We start from the raw sequence: 17761 nt of genomic DNA, 5'->3' as shown, positions 1-17761 counted from the left end.
ATTTGCTTCTCTCCCTAATGAACTTCTTTCTACCTAGTTTTTTTTCTCTTTTTCCCACTTCTCGTTACTTTTGCCCTCTGTGTGTAGTTTGATAATGACACTGAGAAATGTTGATTATGAACTATCCTGAGATATATATATATTTTTTATATATATACACACAAAGGCACAATATATTATATATTATATATAGTACATATATGTGTGTGTGTATATATGTGTGTGTGTGTGTGTGCGTGTGTGTATATATATAGATAGATAGAGAGATGCTTGAGGAAAAACCTAAGGCCTAAGGGCCTTTCTCCCTCCTTAAATGGAGGACAATTTTAATAAATGCGAATAATTTTCTTACAAAGAAGAGTTAGAAAAGCGCACATATGGGGAGAACAACAAACAATCAGCACAGTGAATTTTTGTAACCCTTCAGGTTTATTTTCTTTTGCCTTCAGAACTTCTTGAGGAATCAAAACAACAAAACAAATTACAACCTTGTCTGTGAGACCCTTCAGTTTCTGGACTGCATTTGCGGAAGTACAACCGGTGGCCTGGGCCTGTTGGGTCTCTACATCAATGAGAAGAACGTAGCACTGGTCAACCAGACCCTGGAGAGCTTGACTGAGTATTGCCAGGGCCCCTGCCATGAAAATCAGGTAACGAGAAGTATTCATGACTAATTAGTAAAGGGATTAAGTTGGGGAAGGAGCCAATCTTTGTGTGCACTTGAAAGATCTTTCTTCTTGCTGTGCCAGACATTTTTACTTTCCTAATAAAACATACAAAGACTGAATTATAGACGAGGAAATGCTATGCTGCATTTGTATATAATTTCATTGTAAAAACAATTCCCATGAAAATGTTCAAGATAAAAATCGACTTACTGAAAAAAGTGAAATATGTGTCATGACCACCACCCAGTTTTCATCTTTAGTGAACCTTTCCGGGATTTGTGGAATAAACTTTCTTTGGCTGTTTTGGCACCCCTACAAGGAGTAGTATATGTTGTTTCTTTTATATGCACAATACACTTGTGAATAGGTGTCATTATTCCTACTTTGCTGATGAATAGGCTCTAACTCAAAGATTAAGTGACTTTCCAGAGTTTCAGAGTGACAGAATCAGTAAGTTGTAGAGCCACTCTTACAACTAAGGATTTTTGATTCTGAGTCTAAATTGAGTGCTCTTTCGACTATATTACATTCTGGAGGGCACAGTTTCAAGTCTCGTTTCCAGAATGTTTGCCTCTAATTTTGTTTGCTTGGATATCAAGGACATATTATGGGAGTAGAAGGCAGGACACTTGGGTCAATTAAGGGAAGGGATGCCACCTGAAAGTTTGCCAGTTGACTGTATCACCTCCTCTCAGGCATCATGGAGCTACCATCATAGGCATGGATCAGTCCAGAAGACAGAGTTTTCAAGTCATAAACATTTCTGGATATAAATATTAAAGAAGCCATTGAGAGCAAAAACAACAATGATTGATATAGAAAAATGTGAAAAAGAAATTTGCTTTTTTAAAAATTGCAATTTATATGAGATGTACACACACATGCACATGGTGTCTATGCACACACACACATATATTTATGAACATATGCACACATATGTACATGCGTAGGTGTATAAAATAAAAACAGGACAATTTTGGCATAAACAATTTGTTATGGAGGTATTTTCCCTTTCTGTACTGTACATATGAAATACCAAAAGAGTTTGTGGATTTTTCCCTGCATTTTTCTGGGTTATATTTCAGTCTCCCAGAGCAATGATACAAGAAAACCTAGATGTTGATTTAAAGTTAAGGAAAAGCATACAAATTCAAAGATTTGGTTTTGTTGTTGATAAAAACTTGTACATCTATAATAGAAAATAATTATACCATTTGTCTCTTCTGCTGTTTTTGGGAAAGCTTGTGAGAATGTTCCCCAGTTTTGGTCTCATAAGAGAATGGAAGTGAACTTTGAAAGTAATTTGCTAAAACCAAATAAGTTCTAAAAGTAAAAGCTAATTTTCAAATAACACGAACCTCACAAATACTTCCCCATTGCTCTGAAAATGTGTGGGAGGAAAGATTGCTGGCAAATTCTGGAGATGATCTCTTTAAGTTTGGCAAATATTTTAATGAGCAAAAGAACCTCAGGAAAGGTAGGAGATGGGTAGAAAACACCTTTCCTCTATGTCAGAGGAATAAAAACTCCATTGTATGAAGGGAGAAATAAAGCCCATGCTGAAAAAGCAGTCATTTTGAAATTGTCTTGATTTTGTTCTTTCTCATTTAACTTGCCAGGATTTCAGTTTTTCATACCCCTTGACAAGGTGCTACATTGTTAACACATAGTCCTACAAATCTGGCTCACAAGTTCCTGATTTAAGACCTGTAAAATTAAATTCAGAATCCCAGCACAGTTGATCTTAACCTTCAAAATGTGGATGTTTATCTCACAGGATGTTTCATAAATTTTCCCCAATGAAGATCCCTCATGTAAGTTTAAGAAATTCAGTAAATTTTTCCTTCGGCCATCATTATTGACAGCATGTCCCCAGACATCAGGAGAGTCTCTATATTACTTGTCTTCGCTTCCACCTGGCATGGACAGCAGCATCTCTTGTCATCAGTTTAGCATTAAGTAGCAATCAATTTAAATTGCTTCATCAGTACTGTAAAATTTGCCTACAAATCTCAGGTATGAGGGACACACGTCTTTCATAAATGGGAAAATTCTTTTATTGAGGATAATTCAGATCTTAAAATTCTGACCTTAAAGAACTCCTCCGTTGATTGGTATATTAAAGTTTATTGAATGAAAGGATATTTAACTTAACCAGTAGTCTCTGAAATTCTATAAACACAGTATATTTTAAAAGATACGTGCTTCACGCAGTGTCTCTCTCAGTGTTCTGCATACAAGGCCATTTGATCAATACTAATCAATTAATTGCCAGACCCTATACAAAAGAATAAGTCAAATGCTCAAAGGCAAATCTTAGCTATTTTTTAAAGGTCAAAAATTAAGGTTTTTATGTTGCTTTATATCCTGTTAGTTCTGTGCTATTCTGTTGTGAATCAAATGCTGTTCTACAAATATTTTGTTTTCTAGACCTGTATCGCTACACATGAGTCTAATGGGATTGATATCATCATTGCTTTGATTCTGAATGACATAAACCCTCTTGGTAAATACCGAATGGATCTGGTGCTCCAGCTAAAGGTAGAGCGAATCCACTGTTCAGGCCAGAAAAGCTACAGTTTCTATAGTACAGTCTTTAAGCAGCTCTTGTCAAAAGCATACTATCATGTTTTCAACGAATCAATTGACAGAAAGGGATAGTGAAAGTACAATGCTTACTAAACTCCGGATGCAATGTGAAGTTAACTTTGAGGTAATATTCCATGGCAAGGTCCTTTCCTGGAAGTTCTCCAAGCAGCCACTGTGTTTCATGATTTCCCTTTTGTTTTTATTTTTATTTTATTTTACTTGACTTTTTGAGATGGAGTCTAGCTCTGCTGCCTAAGCTGGAGTGCAGTGGCGCGATCCCAGCTCACTGCAACCTCCTCCTCCCAGGTTCAAGCAATTCTTCTGCCTCAGCTTCCCGAGTAGCTAGGATTACAGGTGCCTGCCACCACGCCCAACTAATTTTTGTATTTTTAGTAGAGATAAAGTTTCACTGTGTTGGCCAGACTTGTCTGGAACTCCTGACCTCATGATCCACCTGCCTCGGCCTCCCAAAGTGCTGGCATTACAAACATGAGTCATCGCACCCGGTCTAGTTTTTATTTTATATTTTTCATTATAGGGAGAAGCAAAAGGTGTTGATATATTTTTAAAACACATTGACCACAGAATTCCACCCAGAAAGTCACAAGGAATTAGACAAAGTCAAAGGAGTGCTGCATTTTAGTTTTATGGCTCTCTTCTTTCTAAAAGTTGTTCTCTTTTACATTAAAATACTATCTTTCCCCAAAATACTTTCAGTGATATCCACACTCTAAGAGGTTTCTTTAATTTAAGCCTTGTACACAGTTCCCAGCAGTTTCATTTATAAGAGCTCGGGAGCACAAATTAATATATACAATAAATTATATAAAGCCCAAAAGCTAAGGCATGATATTCAATTGAGATGAGCTAGTAAAGACTACATGATTGTGTTTAGCGTTAATGAGGAAAAAATAATCTTGCCTAAATTACAATTTCTCTGTGAAGCCTGGTCTATCCAAGACTATAAAGAATGTATAATTAAATTTAACTTTGTATGGGTAAATTTGTAGCCAAGAAAAATAGGAATGATATTTTTCTAATTCTGTTTCTAAATTTAGGTTTAGGTATTACAATGGAAAGTACATATGTTTATATGAAGATTGTGCTAAAGGCTCTTAGTAAGCATATGCTTCTTTATCTTTATTTTATTTTTTTGAGTTGGAGTCTCACTATGTTGCCCAGGCTGATATTGAACTCCTGGGCCCATGTGATCCTCCAGCATCCACCTCCTGATAAGCTGGGATTACAGGTGCATGCCACCACACCCAGCTTAACTGCTTCTTTAATAGAAGAGGTGGGTTTGTATTTTTTCATGTTTTCAGTTGTAATATGTATAAGCTGTTCTTTCTGTTCATAGATTAGAAAAGGTGATTCTTACGTAGATGCACTTTTGTGCTTTGATTCATTACCATCATGCTTCAGTTAATGAAACCAGCCTGTGAGATAGTCAGCTTAAATTCAAGTTATTAGAAAAATTTTTGTTGTTTTATCTTAAATTCATCTTTAACCATAATTCATTAAGAAACAACATAGACAGGTCTTGATCTTTGGCTTTTAAAATCCTTCATTAAAGACTATACCTTTAAATTTCTTTTGTAGTTAATTAAACTTAATGGGCAGAAATACTGAATGACTCATCCATGTAAAATAAAGTATAAGCATATAGATTATTTACAAATCAAAGCCTGTGTAAAAAAATTAAGTGAGAGGGCATCACTTAACAGCACAAAGATATTATCAACTATTCAAATGAAAATGCTTTTTAAAAAAAAGTTATTTAAATTTTTGTTAATTTTAGTATGTACAATTGTTACCTTTTAAAAATATGACAGTTGGATAAGTCAAAATACCAAATATAGATTTGACTTGAAATATTTATAGTCTTTTTTTCTTAGGGAATGAGGTATGTGTACTTTTCTAAACAATCTTTGAGGCTTTGTACATGTTGTCCGATATAAGAACAATGTTTGTAAGACAGAATAATATATATTAGAAATTTAAGGGATTTCCATGCATAGTGTACTTTAAATAATAAATTATCTTTAACATTAAAAAGATATCATATTAATAATTATTAAGGTTTTATTTTATGTCATTCATTCCTGAATTTAATTGCTGAATCATCCCTAATTTTAAGTATACTTAGCTTTATATACTCATTTAGTATGAGACTCTATTACTTTTTGATATTTGGTGTCCTTTTTATTTTCATTTGCAAAACTGAGCTGTAAATATGAAGTGCTTCATTTGTAAATAGGTAAATATTTCTGTTTTGTTTTTAAAGAATGTGGCTTCTTTAAGAAGAAACTCCTGCACTAATACTGATATTTCCATTTGATTTTGTGGTATTTATAGACTCTTATACCATCAATTTGATTCATATTTCATTAGGCCATTTATAAGATTTCTATTCTTCTGACATAATATGGAAAAGAAGATTGGCTAGAAAAAATACCATATTGCCAATAGCATTCTGAAATTGGATGTATTTTTAAGCTATCATGTATTGGGCCTGCTGAGGGAAGGTTCATTAGATAACACTGTCAGTGTTGCCAAGGTTTTAGCTTTGAATTCCGTGATCTGTTCAGATTATTCCTAGGATTTAAGCTCTCCACTAATCCTAGAACCTTACTCTTCTAGGTATATTATTTATGTGGGATACTAGATTGTTGAAGAGAATTTTAGGATTGGTTCAAGTCTGCAAAATATGAAAATGGAGCAGAAAAGGATAATACTCCCTTTCCCCCAAAATACTAAAGTCTTTTCATAATGAGTCAGTGACGTTAGTGTCAATCATCATCTTCATCATCGTCACTGTTATTGGTCACTTAAGATGATTTTTAGGCTATACCTCTTGAGGGGGGAAATAGTTGGATAGAATTTGGTGTTAAAACTACCCAGGAGAATTAATTTGCACAACCTTAACAAAATTTGCATGATCGTTATTTATTTAGACCAAACACAATTCATTTTAATTTTCATGCTATGATATGTTAACTTTGAGTCACTTAGAAGCATCTTAAAGCCATGTTAACTCCAATTCTTTTGTACTTCTATCAAAGATTGTGTGTGGAGGTTAAGATTGTTATCTAAATGAATATTATGAGCACACTGTAGAAGTAAATCCTGGATATTTAATTTCATATTGCAATTTGTCAAAATTCTATGCCAGCACTATTAAAAACACAGTATAACGTAACATCTTTCAAAATGTTTAGGATATTGTGCTTTCTTGGCTAAGATTTTCTGTAACTCTGAGTATCTATTTTGGATTGTAAATTGTATCAGAAATATTTTTGATATCTGTAGGTAGAAATGGTTGAGATAATATATTGATAAAACAAATTAGAACACTTCAAAGACAACATAAGCTATTTTCATTTTCTGTTAAGCAAAAATAGAAGATATTCTTTCATAACCCAAAGGGAAACAAGTTGCATATCACCTGCCATATAGTAAGACTAGGAAGCCATTATCAATAAGTTTATATTTCTAACACATGAATTTGTAATTTTATAGATTAATTCTAATTGTTGCTCATATAGTTTTAGATTTCGATTTGCTAATATGTATTAATATTTCATTTTAACAATTGTGCTAAATTCTTTAAATTGTATACCATTTCTGTAAAATATGTTACTGATACCTGTTCACCTTGTTTTTTGAAATGCCTATTTAGGAAACAGTGAGGGAAAATATGATTATGTTTTAGTGCGATATATAGTAAGTCAATTTTGCATTTGAAGTACCTTTTCACCAATATTTAAAATATGTCTTGTAACATAGCTCTCATGATTCATTAGTTATATTTTGTGTTCACAGTGAAGTAAAATGTTCTATTTTAGAATGTTAACAAGACAAATGAAATTAGCAGCTTTAAATTTTGTTTGATTAAAAAAGAGGTCCTAGTAATCTCAATTAAAACAAATGCAGAGAAATTGTTAATCCATGAAATTGACTTTGCATGCACATTAACTCAAACTGTGTCTCTAGAACAATGCATCTAAACTTTTGCTGGCCATTATGGAAAGCAGACATGACAGCGAGAATGCAGAAAGAATTCTTTTTAACATGAGACCCAGAGAACTGGTAAGAAAACTTTTAGAAGCTTGGTTAATATTGAGTAACCTAAAAGGAACAAGTTTAGAGAATACATGTCAGAAAAAAAAGTTGATTGATTTTCATTGCTCTACTGAGACAAATGGAGCATCATGACCTACCATTTCCAATACCTCAGAAGGCCCTGTGTTGGCAAAGGCCTGTGTGATCTGGGCCTTATGACTTCAGTAGTTTTATCCACTCCAAGCGCTTTTCTTAGCCAACTTATCACACTATACTAAACTATATGCAAATGTGTATTGCCAGAAAAAAAGTTGGCTTTAGTTTAATGGTGTATTGGAGCATATGAGGAAGGGATGTAAAAAAAAAATGTTTGTACTCTTCAAAAATTTTATTTATACCTCTTTCTGAAAAATAAAATAAAATTAGTTTTTTTTTGTAGTTGTCCTTCTCAGTAATATGTTGTACAATGCTTGGCCTCAAGGAAACTGTGCAGACTCTAGTAGAGATTCCACAGAGATCATTAGTGTGTCTTCCTATTGTAGAAGTTATCTTTTCCTTTTCACTCATGGCATGCACTTTATGAAATAATGCAGGTGTATTTTAAAAGCATTGGGTTCCAAAAGCATTGAGAACATACTCACATAGTATAGCTCAGTGCCCTGGTGATTAAGCTCCACTCACATCAGGGCCGTTGTTGGTGCTATGGGCATCTCCTATGAAAGCCTGGCACAACACTCTTTTGCTATCACTTTGTTAGTAAAGAATGGAGTCAAGGAGGTCAGGCAAAAAGAGAGATAAAGTGAAGTTTGATTTAATATATATTTAATGAGAGCCCAGTGTCTATCTGCAAGCAGTGAGTTACAAGGACCAACACATTTCCTATCCTATGGTTAAATGTGGCAGTGAATTATATTATTTATTCAACAATGGCACTGTGCAATAGCCCTTTGAAAATACTAGTTCCTCTGTGGACAACACCTTTATCCTGTCATCCCCTTCCTCCTTGTGGCCCACCCTCCACCTCTTGCTTGAGTATATGCCCCTGCTCTGCACTTCCCTAGAAACATACATAGTCCTGGAGTAGGACTGACAGCACCCCCCTGTGTTTGCCTCCTTCCTTGCTTGTCCCATTGGACAGTAAATTCCTTGAGGGTACTCTCTCCCATCCACTGTTGGGAACCTCAGTTCCCAGGGCAATTTCTAGCACCATGTCTGCCTGTTACTTAGTGGGCACTTAGTAAATAATGGATGTTTACTAGGGTTCTCGATTCTCCTAATTCTTGGGAACTTTAACACTATAAACATTCAAATTTCAAACAAAAATTTTGAAGGAAAAGGGGAATATTGTGGGAAAATACTTTCATGTTCATTGAAATAAAGATGGTTTCCAAGGCCATTTTCATTTAGAGTCCTTTTATACTTTTGAGGCTCATGAAGCTGCCCAATTGTTAATTAAACCTCATAAACAATGTAAAGCAGATGTTGTTTCTGGCATTTCAGTCTTCTTTTTTTTTTTCCGATAGGTGGATGTGATGAAGAATGCCTACAACCAAGGATTGGAGTGTGACCATGGGGATGACGAGGGTGGAGATGATGGTGTTTCTCCAAAAGATGTTGGACACAATATCTATATTCTGGCCCATCAGGTGTCACATTTTATATCTTTACATTATTTTGCTCATCCTATCAATCGTGTTTTGTATCCGTGGCTGCTTGTCATATTTTCAAGTTCTGGTCCCTTTATTTATTCAGCACTTACACCTAGGTTTGGGCTAAAGAGAGGAACAGCCTCCCAGAATGCCTGACTATGCACCCCAAGGTATGCTAGGGGACAGTCCACAAGAAAACAGTGCTTGGTACCCAAAACTACTGGGCCAGAAGGGAGGAGAATTCCCATGTCAGCCTGAGCCATGGATAAACCATGGCAACAAATGAGGGTCCTGAAGGAGAGGGGAAGAGAGGCTACTACGGAGACAGGGTATGAAGTGAGGGGGTGCATTCAGTCCTAATCAGGACGAATTTGGCAGGGTAGTCTCTGGCCTCCTTGAATTGTAGGTTGACGTACTTTCTGTAGAAGCCATAAACTGGCAACCTCTGATTGGAAGTGTGAGTCTAAACTTTAAATTCTTTTGAAGGAACTGTTTCCATTTTCTAACTTTAAAAAACAGGTGCCTGATGAGTACTATTCATAAATTTAATACCATTAACATGAAGATCAACATTAAATTGGCATCTTTGCAAATTTGTTTAGAAGGTAAACATTTGAAATGTACATTTGCCAATTTGATTTTGTCTATGATAGCTCCTTTGTTTTTACAAAATGAAGTTCAAACTTTAGAGACTTGCTCTATCTTTCTTTCTCTTCATTTTCTCCCATTGGCGATCATTCCGTTCTGTTTCCCTGTACGTTTTATCAGTTGATTGAATAAACATCAATAGATATAAAGTCAGATTCTCAGAAGATTTTTTTTGAAGGTTGCTCTTTAGACATTTCTTATGCCCTTTTCTACCCTTTCTATAAATGTCTAATATATGTGAACTTGACTATAATTGTTACAAAACCTTCCAGGAGGGAGTTAGATTCTGAAAGATACTAACAAAAGACACCACTATTGTTTTATAATATATCTGGCTCACTGAGAAGATTTTAAGGTCTCTCATAGTGTATCAAAATGCCTATGTAGAACAGAAAGTGGTAAGGGCAGACGAGTTTTAGCTGGACAGATGAGCATTTTAGCTGCTGAGCAACTGAAAGCCAGGATGATGGACAAGTTGAAGGAAGCAGAAAGTGGAGATTTAGGATGTGGAAAAGGTGTCATTTTAGAGAGAAAGAGAAGTCAGGTGACACAAAGTGAGTCAGTCTAGCAAAGGAATGACTAGAGATTGAATGTGAGTAGAAAGAAAAAAATCCCAGGCTGAGAATTAAAATTATATTTGCTATAGAATGAACACAGAAACATGCTGAGCCATATGTGTACAGGGTCAAGGCGTTACTTTAGAGGTTGTAGCACTGTGGAGGGAAGGAGGCAAGGAAGATGAGCAAGGTCAAAAAGGCAAGGTCAAAATGAGCGGTAGTAAGTTTCAGAAGAAAGTAGGGAAGTAGAGCCACCTCTGTTTTCTTGACTGCAAGATAGTCTTGCTGTGTGTGGGGGAGGTTGTCTTCTTGCACGAGTGAGCAGCTGTGAATAAGATCTGACTGTGTAGCTGTTGAGTGGGGAATGAACAACCAGACCAGCTAAGCTTGCCCTGGAGCCAGCAGAGTGACGGACTGACCAGCAGACAATAAATGAACCACCTCACATCCATTAAGAAGTTTAAAAAAGCAATCTCAGATGACCAGTATCTTAGGGGTAACAGTGAACATGTCAAGGTAAAGAAAAGACTTATGTTAGGTCACTTCAGTTTGAAGCAGACCAAGCATAAGAGTAGAGGATGCAGGCCAGGTGCAGTGGCTCACACCTGTAATCCCAGCACTTTGGGAGGCTGAGGTGGGTGGATCACTTGAAGTCAAGAGTTCAAGACCAGCCTGGCTAACATGGTGAAACCTCATCTCTACTAAAAATACAAAAATGAGTTGGGTGTGGTGGCGCATGACTGTAATCCAAGCTACTTGAGTGGCTGAGGCACAAGAATTGCTTGAACCTGGAAGGTGGAGGTTGCAGTGAGCCGAGATCGCTCCACTGTGCTCCAGTGGGTGACAGAGTAAGACTCTGTCTCAGAACAAACAAACAACAACAAAAACAACAACAGCAAAAAACCAGAGTACAGAATACAAATTTTTAAAAGGACATTGTTACATGCTGAGAAGAATGGACAAAGAGGGTAAAGAATGCAAGCACTGCTCAGAGATGGAAAGATGATAGAAAAAGTAAAGCAACCTATATATGAAATAAATTCAGAATGAAGATGGCATAAAGGCCAGTTATTTTAATGAATTTGAGTTTATTACAGTGCTTGAAGAGAATAGACATATGCAAAGAGGATGGTGGAATTGTCCAAAAAGTGGAAATTTAGAAGTGGTAAAAAAAATGTTACAAGGGGTTAAAACAACTTGTTGAAAGGAAGAGAAATCAATGATATGAAAATGTTTGGGGTGGATATATTGAGGTTTTTTGTTTTTTTTTTTAACTTCCCAGAAGAAAAATGTTGGAAAAGCAATGATTTGTAGAGCAATGAAAGTCCTATACAGAAGTACAGAAACAAAGCCAGGCCTCTAGAAGAGAGAGAACAAACATCAGAACAAAAGAGAATAAAGAGAAAAGGAGATTCTGAATTGCTGAATACTTTAAGCCTTGTGATTACACTGTAAAAGATTAAATACTAAGTAAGAGTCCACATGAGTCCCTGTTAGAACCCAAAAAGGGCACAGGTATGGAAGGAAAGTAGGCCAGTTGTATGTAACTGACAGTGTAGAGTTAAGCAATTGCTTGCTTATTCTTTCATAGTGACACAAGGAGTCATTTCCTTGCCACCATATACATGTATTATTTATAGGGTAACCCCTTCGCCAATTTTCCATGAAAAATTACGAGCTTTTACTCATAGAAGGGAGACCAGTGTGCTCTGCTGATCTTTCTGCAAGTGACTCCTTGGCTTTCTCTAGGCTAGGATATCATATTTGGTTTCTTAGGAGGCCAATCCCTAAGATTGTTGCCAAGTTCCTCATAAATCTATTGTGCTCCACAAACTCACAAGGACTGATTGGTTGTAAGCACTGCTTCAGAAGTGGCCAGGTAGCTGTGCTATAAGGATTTGGTAGAGTCCAGTTTCCACTGTTTTCGTTGTGGATATGCAATCACTGGGCTCCTGCAGGCAAATAACTGTGCAAATTGGTTTCTGGCTTTGCACAGTTCAGTACTTCCAAAACCAAGATGCAACTTCCTCTTTGTTTTACTATAATCGTCTTTTGTGCAGACAGTTTATTCTGGTGCTCTCAGACTTTCAATTTTTGTTGTTGTTCTTTTCATGGTAGTAAGGTAGTTCTGCTTTTTCTGCTGTGACATCCCTTTTGGCCTTTCCTGTGGTTGGTGTTACAAGAAACAAATAATGCTTCTTGTAAGTGTCTTGTCTGATCTACATAAAACTATAAATACATTAAAAAGGGAATTTCTTAACTTCTAATACTATAGTGTTGTGCAGAGAATTTCCTTAAAATCCAACTAATTGCACTTTTTGACTTTCTATCTTCTGCATATTTTCCTTATGCCTCTGCCCCGTCTGTCTGCTTTACTCTTGGTCTTTTACATTCTTTTCTTGCTTTCTGTAGAAACAGTCTCTACACACAGTCCAGAGCACTGTTCAGTACTTTGTGTATGTCCAGTGTATATTAAACCATATTGTTTCATTCTCTCCTGAAGCAATTACTGTTATTCTGTCTGAGACCCTGCATTTAATGCCTACCTGAAGTAAGAAGCATATGGAGAAATGTTATATGCTTTTCAGGTTGGGGAGAAGTATTAGATAGCAAGCTGTAGGAAGCAAAAATAACTCCTGGATCATAAGGCAAGAGAGAATGGGTCACTCTGATTGGTTATATTTAATTCTTTTCAAAATGCAGGCTTGAAAATTTTTCATGAGCTTTTTCCTATATCACTAAATGGTCTTTGAAAACATAATTTTAATGCTACATAATTGTTCCTCATTTGAATGTACCATGATTTGTGTAATCACTCCTTATTGTTAGACATTTAGGTTTCTAATGTATTTGATATTATAAATTATGCCATGATTGACATCCTCATACATTAATCTTTGTCTGCCACACTGATTATTTCTCTAGGATAAATTCCAAGAAGTTTAATTACTGGGTCACAGGGTAGTAACTATTTTATGGTTCCTGATGCATACTGTAAAATTGTTTTCCACAGTTTATGATGGTACTTCTCTTACTGAATCCTAAAATTATTACCATTTAAAAAAATACTGGCCACAATGATAGTATTTGGAACAACAATGTTTGCTGAATGAATTAACATATGATAGATGAAAGGAGAATCGCATTTTGATTTATATCTTTTGGATTACTGGTAAAATGGGCTATCTTTTAATATGTTCTTTGGTTATTTGTATTTCTTCTGTGAATTACTTGAAAGTATATTTATCTCTTATTTTATAAGGTTCATTTTCCTTAATGAAGTTTAATTAGGGATAATAACATTTTGTCAGTCATATTAGTTATATTTACTTCTTTCTGATTTACTGGCTTTTATGTTTTCATAATAGTTTTCTTTCAGCACCTCGAGATCATTTAAACACTCACCTAGATTTTCTTCTGGTGTATAATGAATTCAGGTTTTGTATGGAATTATATAATCTTTCTATGTCATAATGCAAAAATAATAAGAAGGAAAGTTCTGATGCTTCATCTATAAAGACATATTCCAAAATTTAGTGTGACAGCAATCCATGAGGGCAGGATTTGCAGGAATTTTAGAAGGGTGCTGTAGAGCGTGGGTCATAGAGAAAGCTTTAGTAGAAGAGATTAGGGCCAAAATCTAGCCACCTTCAGGGCCAGACAGGGTATGTGAATGAGTGATCTAGGGGCTGATGAGGTCGGGACAGTCTGATGTTCCTCTTCCAAAGCAGGGAGCCATTACTCACTTCTGCTGACTTGCCAACTGGGCTCGTGGGCCCTCGATTTCCACTTCTTCCAGTATTTCAAAAGAAGCCTATATTTTGAAATTTTGCAAAAATCTGGAATCTCCTAACTTTTAGAAGTTGGCAGGTCATTAGAATTTTTACAAACACTGAACAGGCCGAAGAAAACTCAGCAGCAAGCTGAATGCGGCCCTCGATCCATCAGTTTACCACTGTGGAGTAAAGGATTTACATTTCTCGTTCTTTCTTTCATTGAGTTTCATAGATGCATTGAGTGCTTACTAGATGCCAAGCACTGTGCCAGATACTAGGAGTGCAGTGGTAAAGAAGATCCACAACAGATCAGCTCTCAGGGAATTTGCATTCTGGCTGGGAGCAGTGAAGAGTAGACAATGAACCAGAAGGATGCCAGATGGTCATATAAGCTATGCAGTGAATAAGAATAGATCATGGTGAAAGACAGTTACTAGAGGCTATTAGAGATTGGTTGATCTGGAGGGTTTTCTGAGGAGCAATTTAAATTAGATCTAAGTCAAAAATCAAAAGCCAGCAGGATACCATGGGGGCGGGGGGGTTTGCAGGGCAACATCCCAGTGGCTTGAAAGTGGCAATGAGCTTGGCATATTTAAAGGAGCAAAAGAAGGCCTGGGTAGCTTGACCCTTCCCCCAGCCAGCTATTAGTACTTGAATATTATACTAATCACCTGCAGTTCACCTCAGGCTTATTTATTGTAAGATACTTTCAACAACATTTATTGAACACCTCTTATGTCAGGCATTGTGCTAGTTTCTAAGATGGAAAGATGACTAAAAATGCAATCAAGAAGCTCACAATGAAGTGTATATAAAAGGAAGAGCGAGAGAGATAAATTATTATAGTTGAATGTGCATGTCTTAACATGGAGGTTATGTACAAGCTGTACTTCCCCTAGGAGTCAAGAGAGCTTCCTGGAAGAGGTGACATTTGAACTGAATCTTGAAAGAGAGGAATGGAGGAAGACAGTCTAGGCAGGCAGAAGAACTTCTGCAAAGAGGAGCCAAAAATATTTTAGGGAGAGAAACGTCTTTTGGTCATATTAGTAGGGATCTTGTGTGGTATCTACATATGTTTTTATGTGAAGTAAACTACAATAATTTGAATTATGTAAACATCTTTGATAACTGTAATGACTCTGCAGGCACTTAACAGATGTTGCACAAATGCATGAATAATTGAAGGATGAATGAATGAGTGTCTAGGACATGATATACTCTAAAGCTTTGATATTTTATAGTTTAAGTATTATAATTTAAAAAACTGAATAAAGATATTTTTCTGTTACTATCATTACCATGATAAAAGTTAATGATAATTTCTGCCACTGGAGCACACATTTCTTGGGTACAGATACAATTATCTTTTTTTTTTTTCCATGTGAAGTACAGTGTCTAGAATATAGCAGACACTCTAGAAGAGTTTGAAGGAATAACTTCTGGCAAAAATGCTTGCATGCTGATAATATTTCTAGGTAATACCTCCACTATGTAAGATTAGTAGACTCCTACAAAGCTTCTAATAGCATGCTGGCAATCCATAATCTTATTCAACTGCTCTGGACTTTCTTTTTAGTTTTATACATTACTCTTTGCCGATATTGTTAGTAAACTCTGTATCAACAGGCCCTATAATATCTTCTTTCTTGCTAGGCACTTTTCTTATTTTTGTTCATGATACCATCTTTCTGTTTTACTAATAGAATATCTCCTCCTATTGTTACAATTCATCTTAGTGTTACCTTCATACCCTTAAGATCCAAACTGAGACCTACCTAACCCATTTCCTAGATAAATTACAGCCAGCAACTATCTATTCTTTGTTTTGATTTCTTACATTTGTTATGTCCACCTAGAACCACGTACTTACTTTTACACTAGGTTATGCTGTGTATCATCCTGGAATTGTTCTTTGTTTCACGTATATCGGATCTGGCTACTAAATTAATAGTGGATCCACAAAATCTGGACACCCAGGAGGCCTTATTTTTACAAAAGAAACTTTCCACAAAGTATAATGGGGAAAAAATGCCTAGGTATTATAGAATAGATTTAAACTCTCTAATAGGCACTTCCGTATCTTTCACTGAGCAACTAAGAACCTTTGGGTTATGGCCATTTAAATGACCTCTCAAATTGATGGTTAATGGGTACAATAAAAAATGCAATCTAGGAAATGGATTGAAATGGGACTCGCTAATTATTGGTTTGGTGTAAAGATCATGAATTGGAAGCAATTATTTGTTTGCTTAACATTCCATGTTTGTTAGATATATATTTATTTCTGAGTGACATAATTATTAGAGCATCAGTCTGAATTCTAGCAATGTAAAATGCCATTGTTCTGTCTTCCACGCCTCCTTCTGCCTGCTTTGACTATCCATTGAATTCAAAGTCTAATGGGAGAGCTGGAGATATCAGGCAAGGCTTTTATGATTAGTTTTTCCAGGAAAAGGAAAATGCATAGCACTCCCTAGTATATTTCAGACCCTTGAATTTTTACATTATCCCTAATCAAAGTCAATAACTCTTTCTTAACTTTGAAGGGGGAGGGGGAGAGAGAGAGAGATTGAGAGAGAATGGTAGGAATGGCCGTGGCATTTTAAGGACAGGGATTCTTTATGACATGCTAAAGAAATTTTCTGGATTTCCTGATAGTCTTCATTAATCCACTTTTTTCTTTAAAAAGTCTGTTTCTAATAACTAACTACAATTGCTTGAGCTATATTCATTTTAAGGGATATGCATGTAAATTACTCCAAATAAAGTTTAATTTATACTGAAACCATATGAAGTGTTACCATATCACTCAGACTGCTTACAGTGTTTTCCTTAGAGATTTATGCTCTTCACCTTTTTGCAGCTTCTATTTTCTTATGCTAATATGTAGTAATCAGCATTGCTTCATTTACTTTATTTGCAGATGCAGAAGGATGGTTTGTAATTGGATACATAACTTCCATCTCTAATATCTTTGAAGGGTTTTAAGTAACTTACCATTACTTCGTCTTTATTATTGCTTGTAGTGCAGAACGTAGAAAACACAGCTGGGTTTCTCAACTCACAGAGGCACTTGTAGTTCAGTAATATGTTGGCTAGAATGTTGTACCAAGAATATTATGCAAACAGCTTAGCTATTATTCCACCCCTGCACCCTGTATTTTCTCTGTGAGCTATTTACATCGCTTAACTTCTCTGGCTTCAGCCTTCTCATCTATAAAAATATGATGGCTGTCAGTGAGCTGCATTTGCAAAGTAAACTTTCAGAGACTTATGAGCTCCAGAGAGTAGTTGGACTGTGATGGCTCTTTTACTGGATTCGATTATGTTTTAAATGATGTAACAATAACTAATCAGCTACTAGATAGTTATGTATTTATTTACATGTCATCAGTTATAAACAGAATTTGAGGTTGAATGAGAAATGCATGTGTATAATTAGCTTGTTAGAATACAAGATCAAAAGCCATGAGAAAGAAAGAGGATCTAAGTACACCAGAGGTCTTGGCTAACATTCTTACAGTTTATCAGTGGTGGCTCTGAGCTTCTTGGTAACCAAGAGTATAGTTGATACCTATAGTATTCTTTAATGACCAACTTTTTACTGGCATTTAATTCAGAAATGAGTTTATGCAAGGATATAGTACAACACAGTGGACAGAACCATTCTGCAGAACACACCAGATGAAATAATGCACATAGCTGTCTTTTGGTCCTCAGAGACAATGATCAACACTTCTGATTTATTAGCAGAAGTGAATGTAATTAATCTTGAAGTGTGTTTAATCCAACAGCCATTATGAAAATAGATA

At 35.8% G+C, this 17761-nt stretch overlaps 1 protein-coding gene across 3 annotated transcripts in view; it reads left to right on the top strand.

The window, feature by feature from the left end:
- Positions 1-17761, top strand: part of ITPR2 (inositol 1,4,5-trisphosphate receptor type 2) — a 485309-nt gene that overhangs the window by 337560 nt on the left and 129988 nt on the right. For all 3 annotated transcript variants that reach the window (XM_007967992.3, XM_073020570.1, XM_007967993.3), the window contains exons 42-45: positions 450-650; positions 3099-3209; positions 7251-7346; positions 8843-8965. In XM_007967992.3, coding sequence (XP_007966183.2) covers positions 450-650; positions 3099-3209; positions 7251-7346; positions 8843-8965 — 531 coding nt within the window. The remainder of the gene's footprint in view (positions 1-449; positions 651-3098; positions 3210-7250; positions 7347-8842; positions 8966-17761) is intronic.

Source organism: Chlorocebus sabaeus, chromosome 11 (genome assembly GCF_047675955.1).
Source record: "Chlorocebus sabaeus isolate Y175 chromosome 11, mChlSab1.0.hap1, whole genome shotgun sequence".
Taxonomy (NCBI): domain Eukaryota; kingdom Metazoa; phylum Chordata; class Mammalia; order Primates; family Cercopithecidae; genus Chlorocebus; species Chlorocebus sabaeus.
Note: the sequence above shows the minus strand (reverse complement) of the source record. Positions and strands in the feature narration are given on the sequence as shown.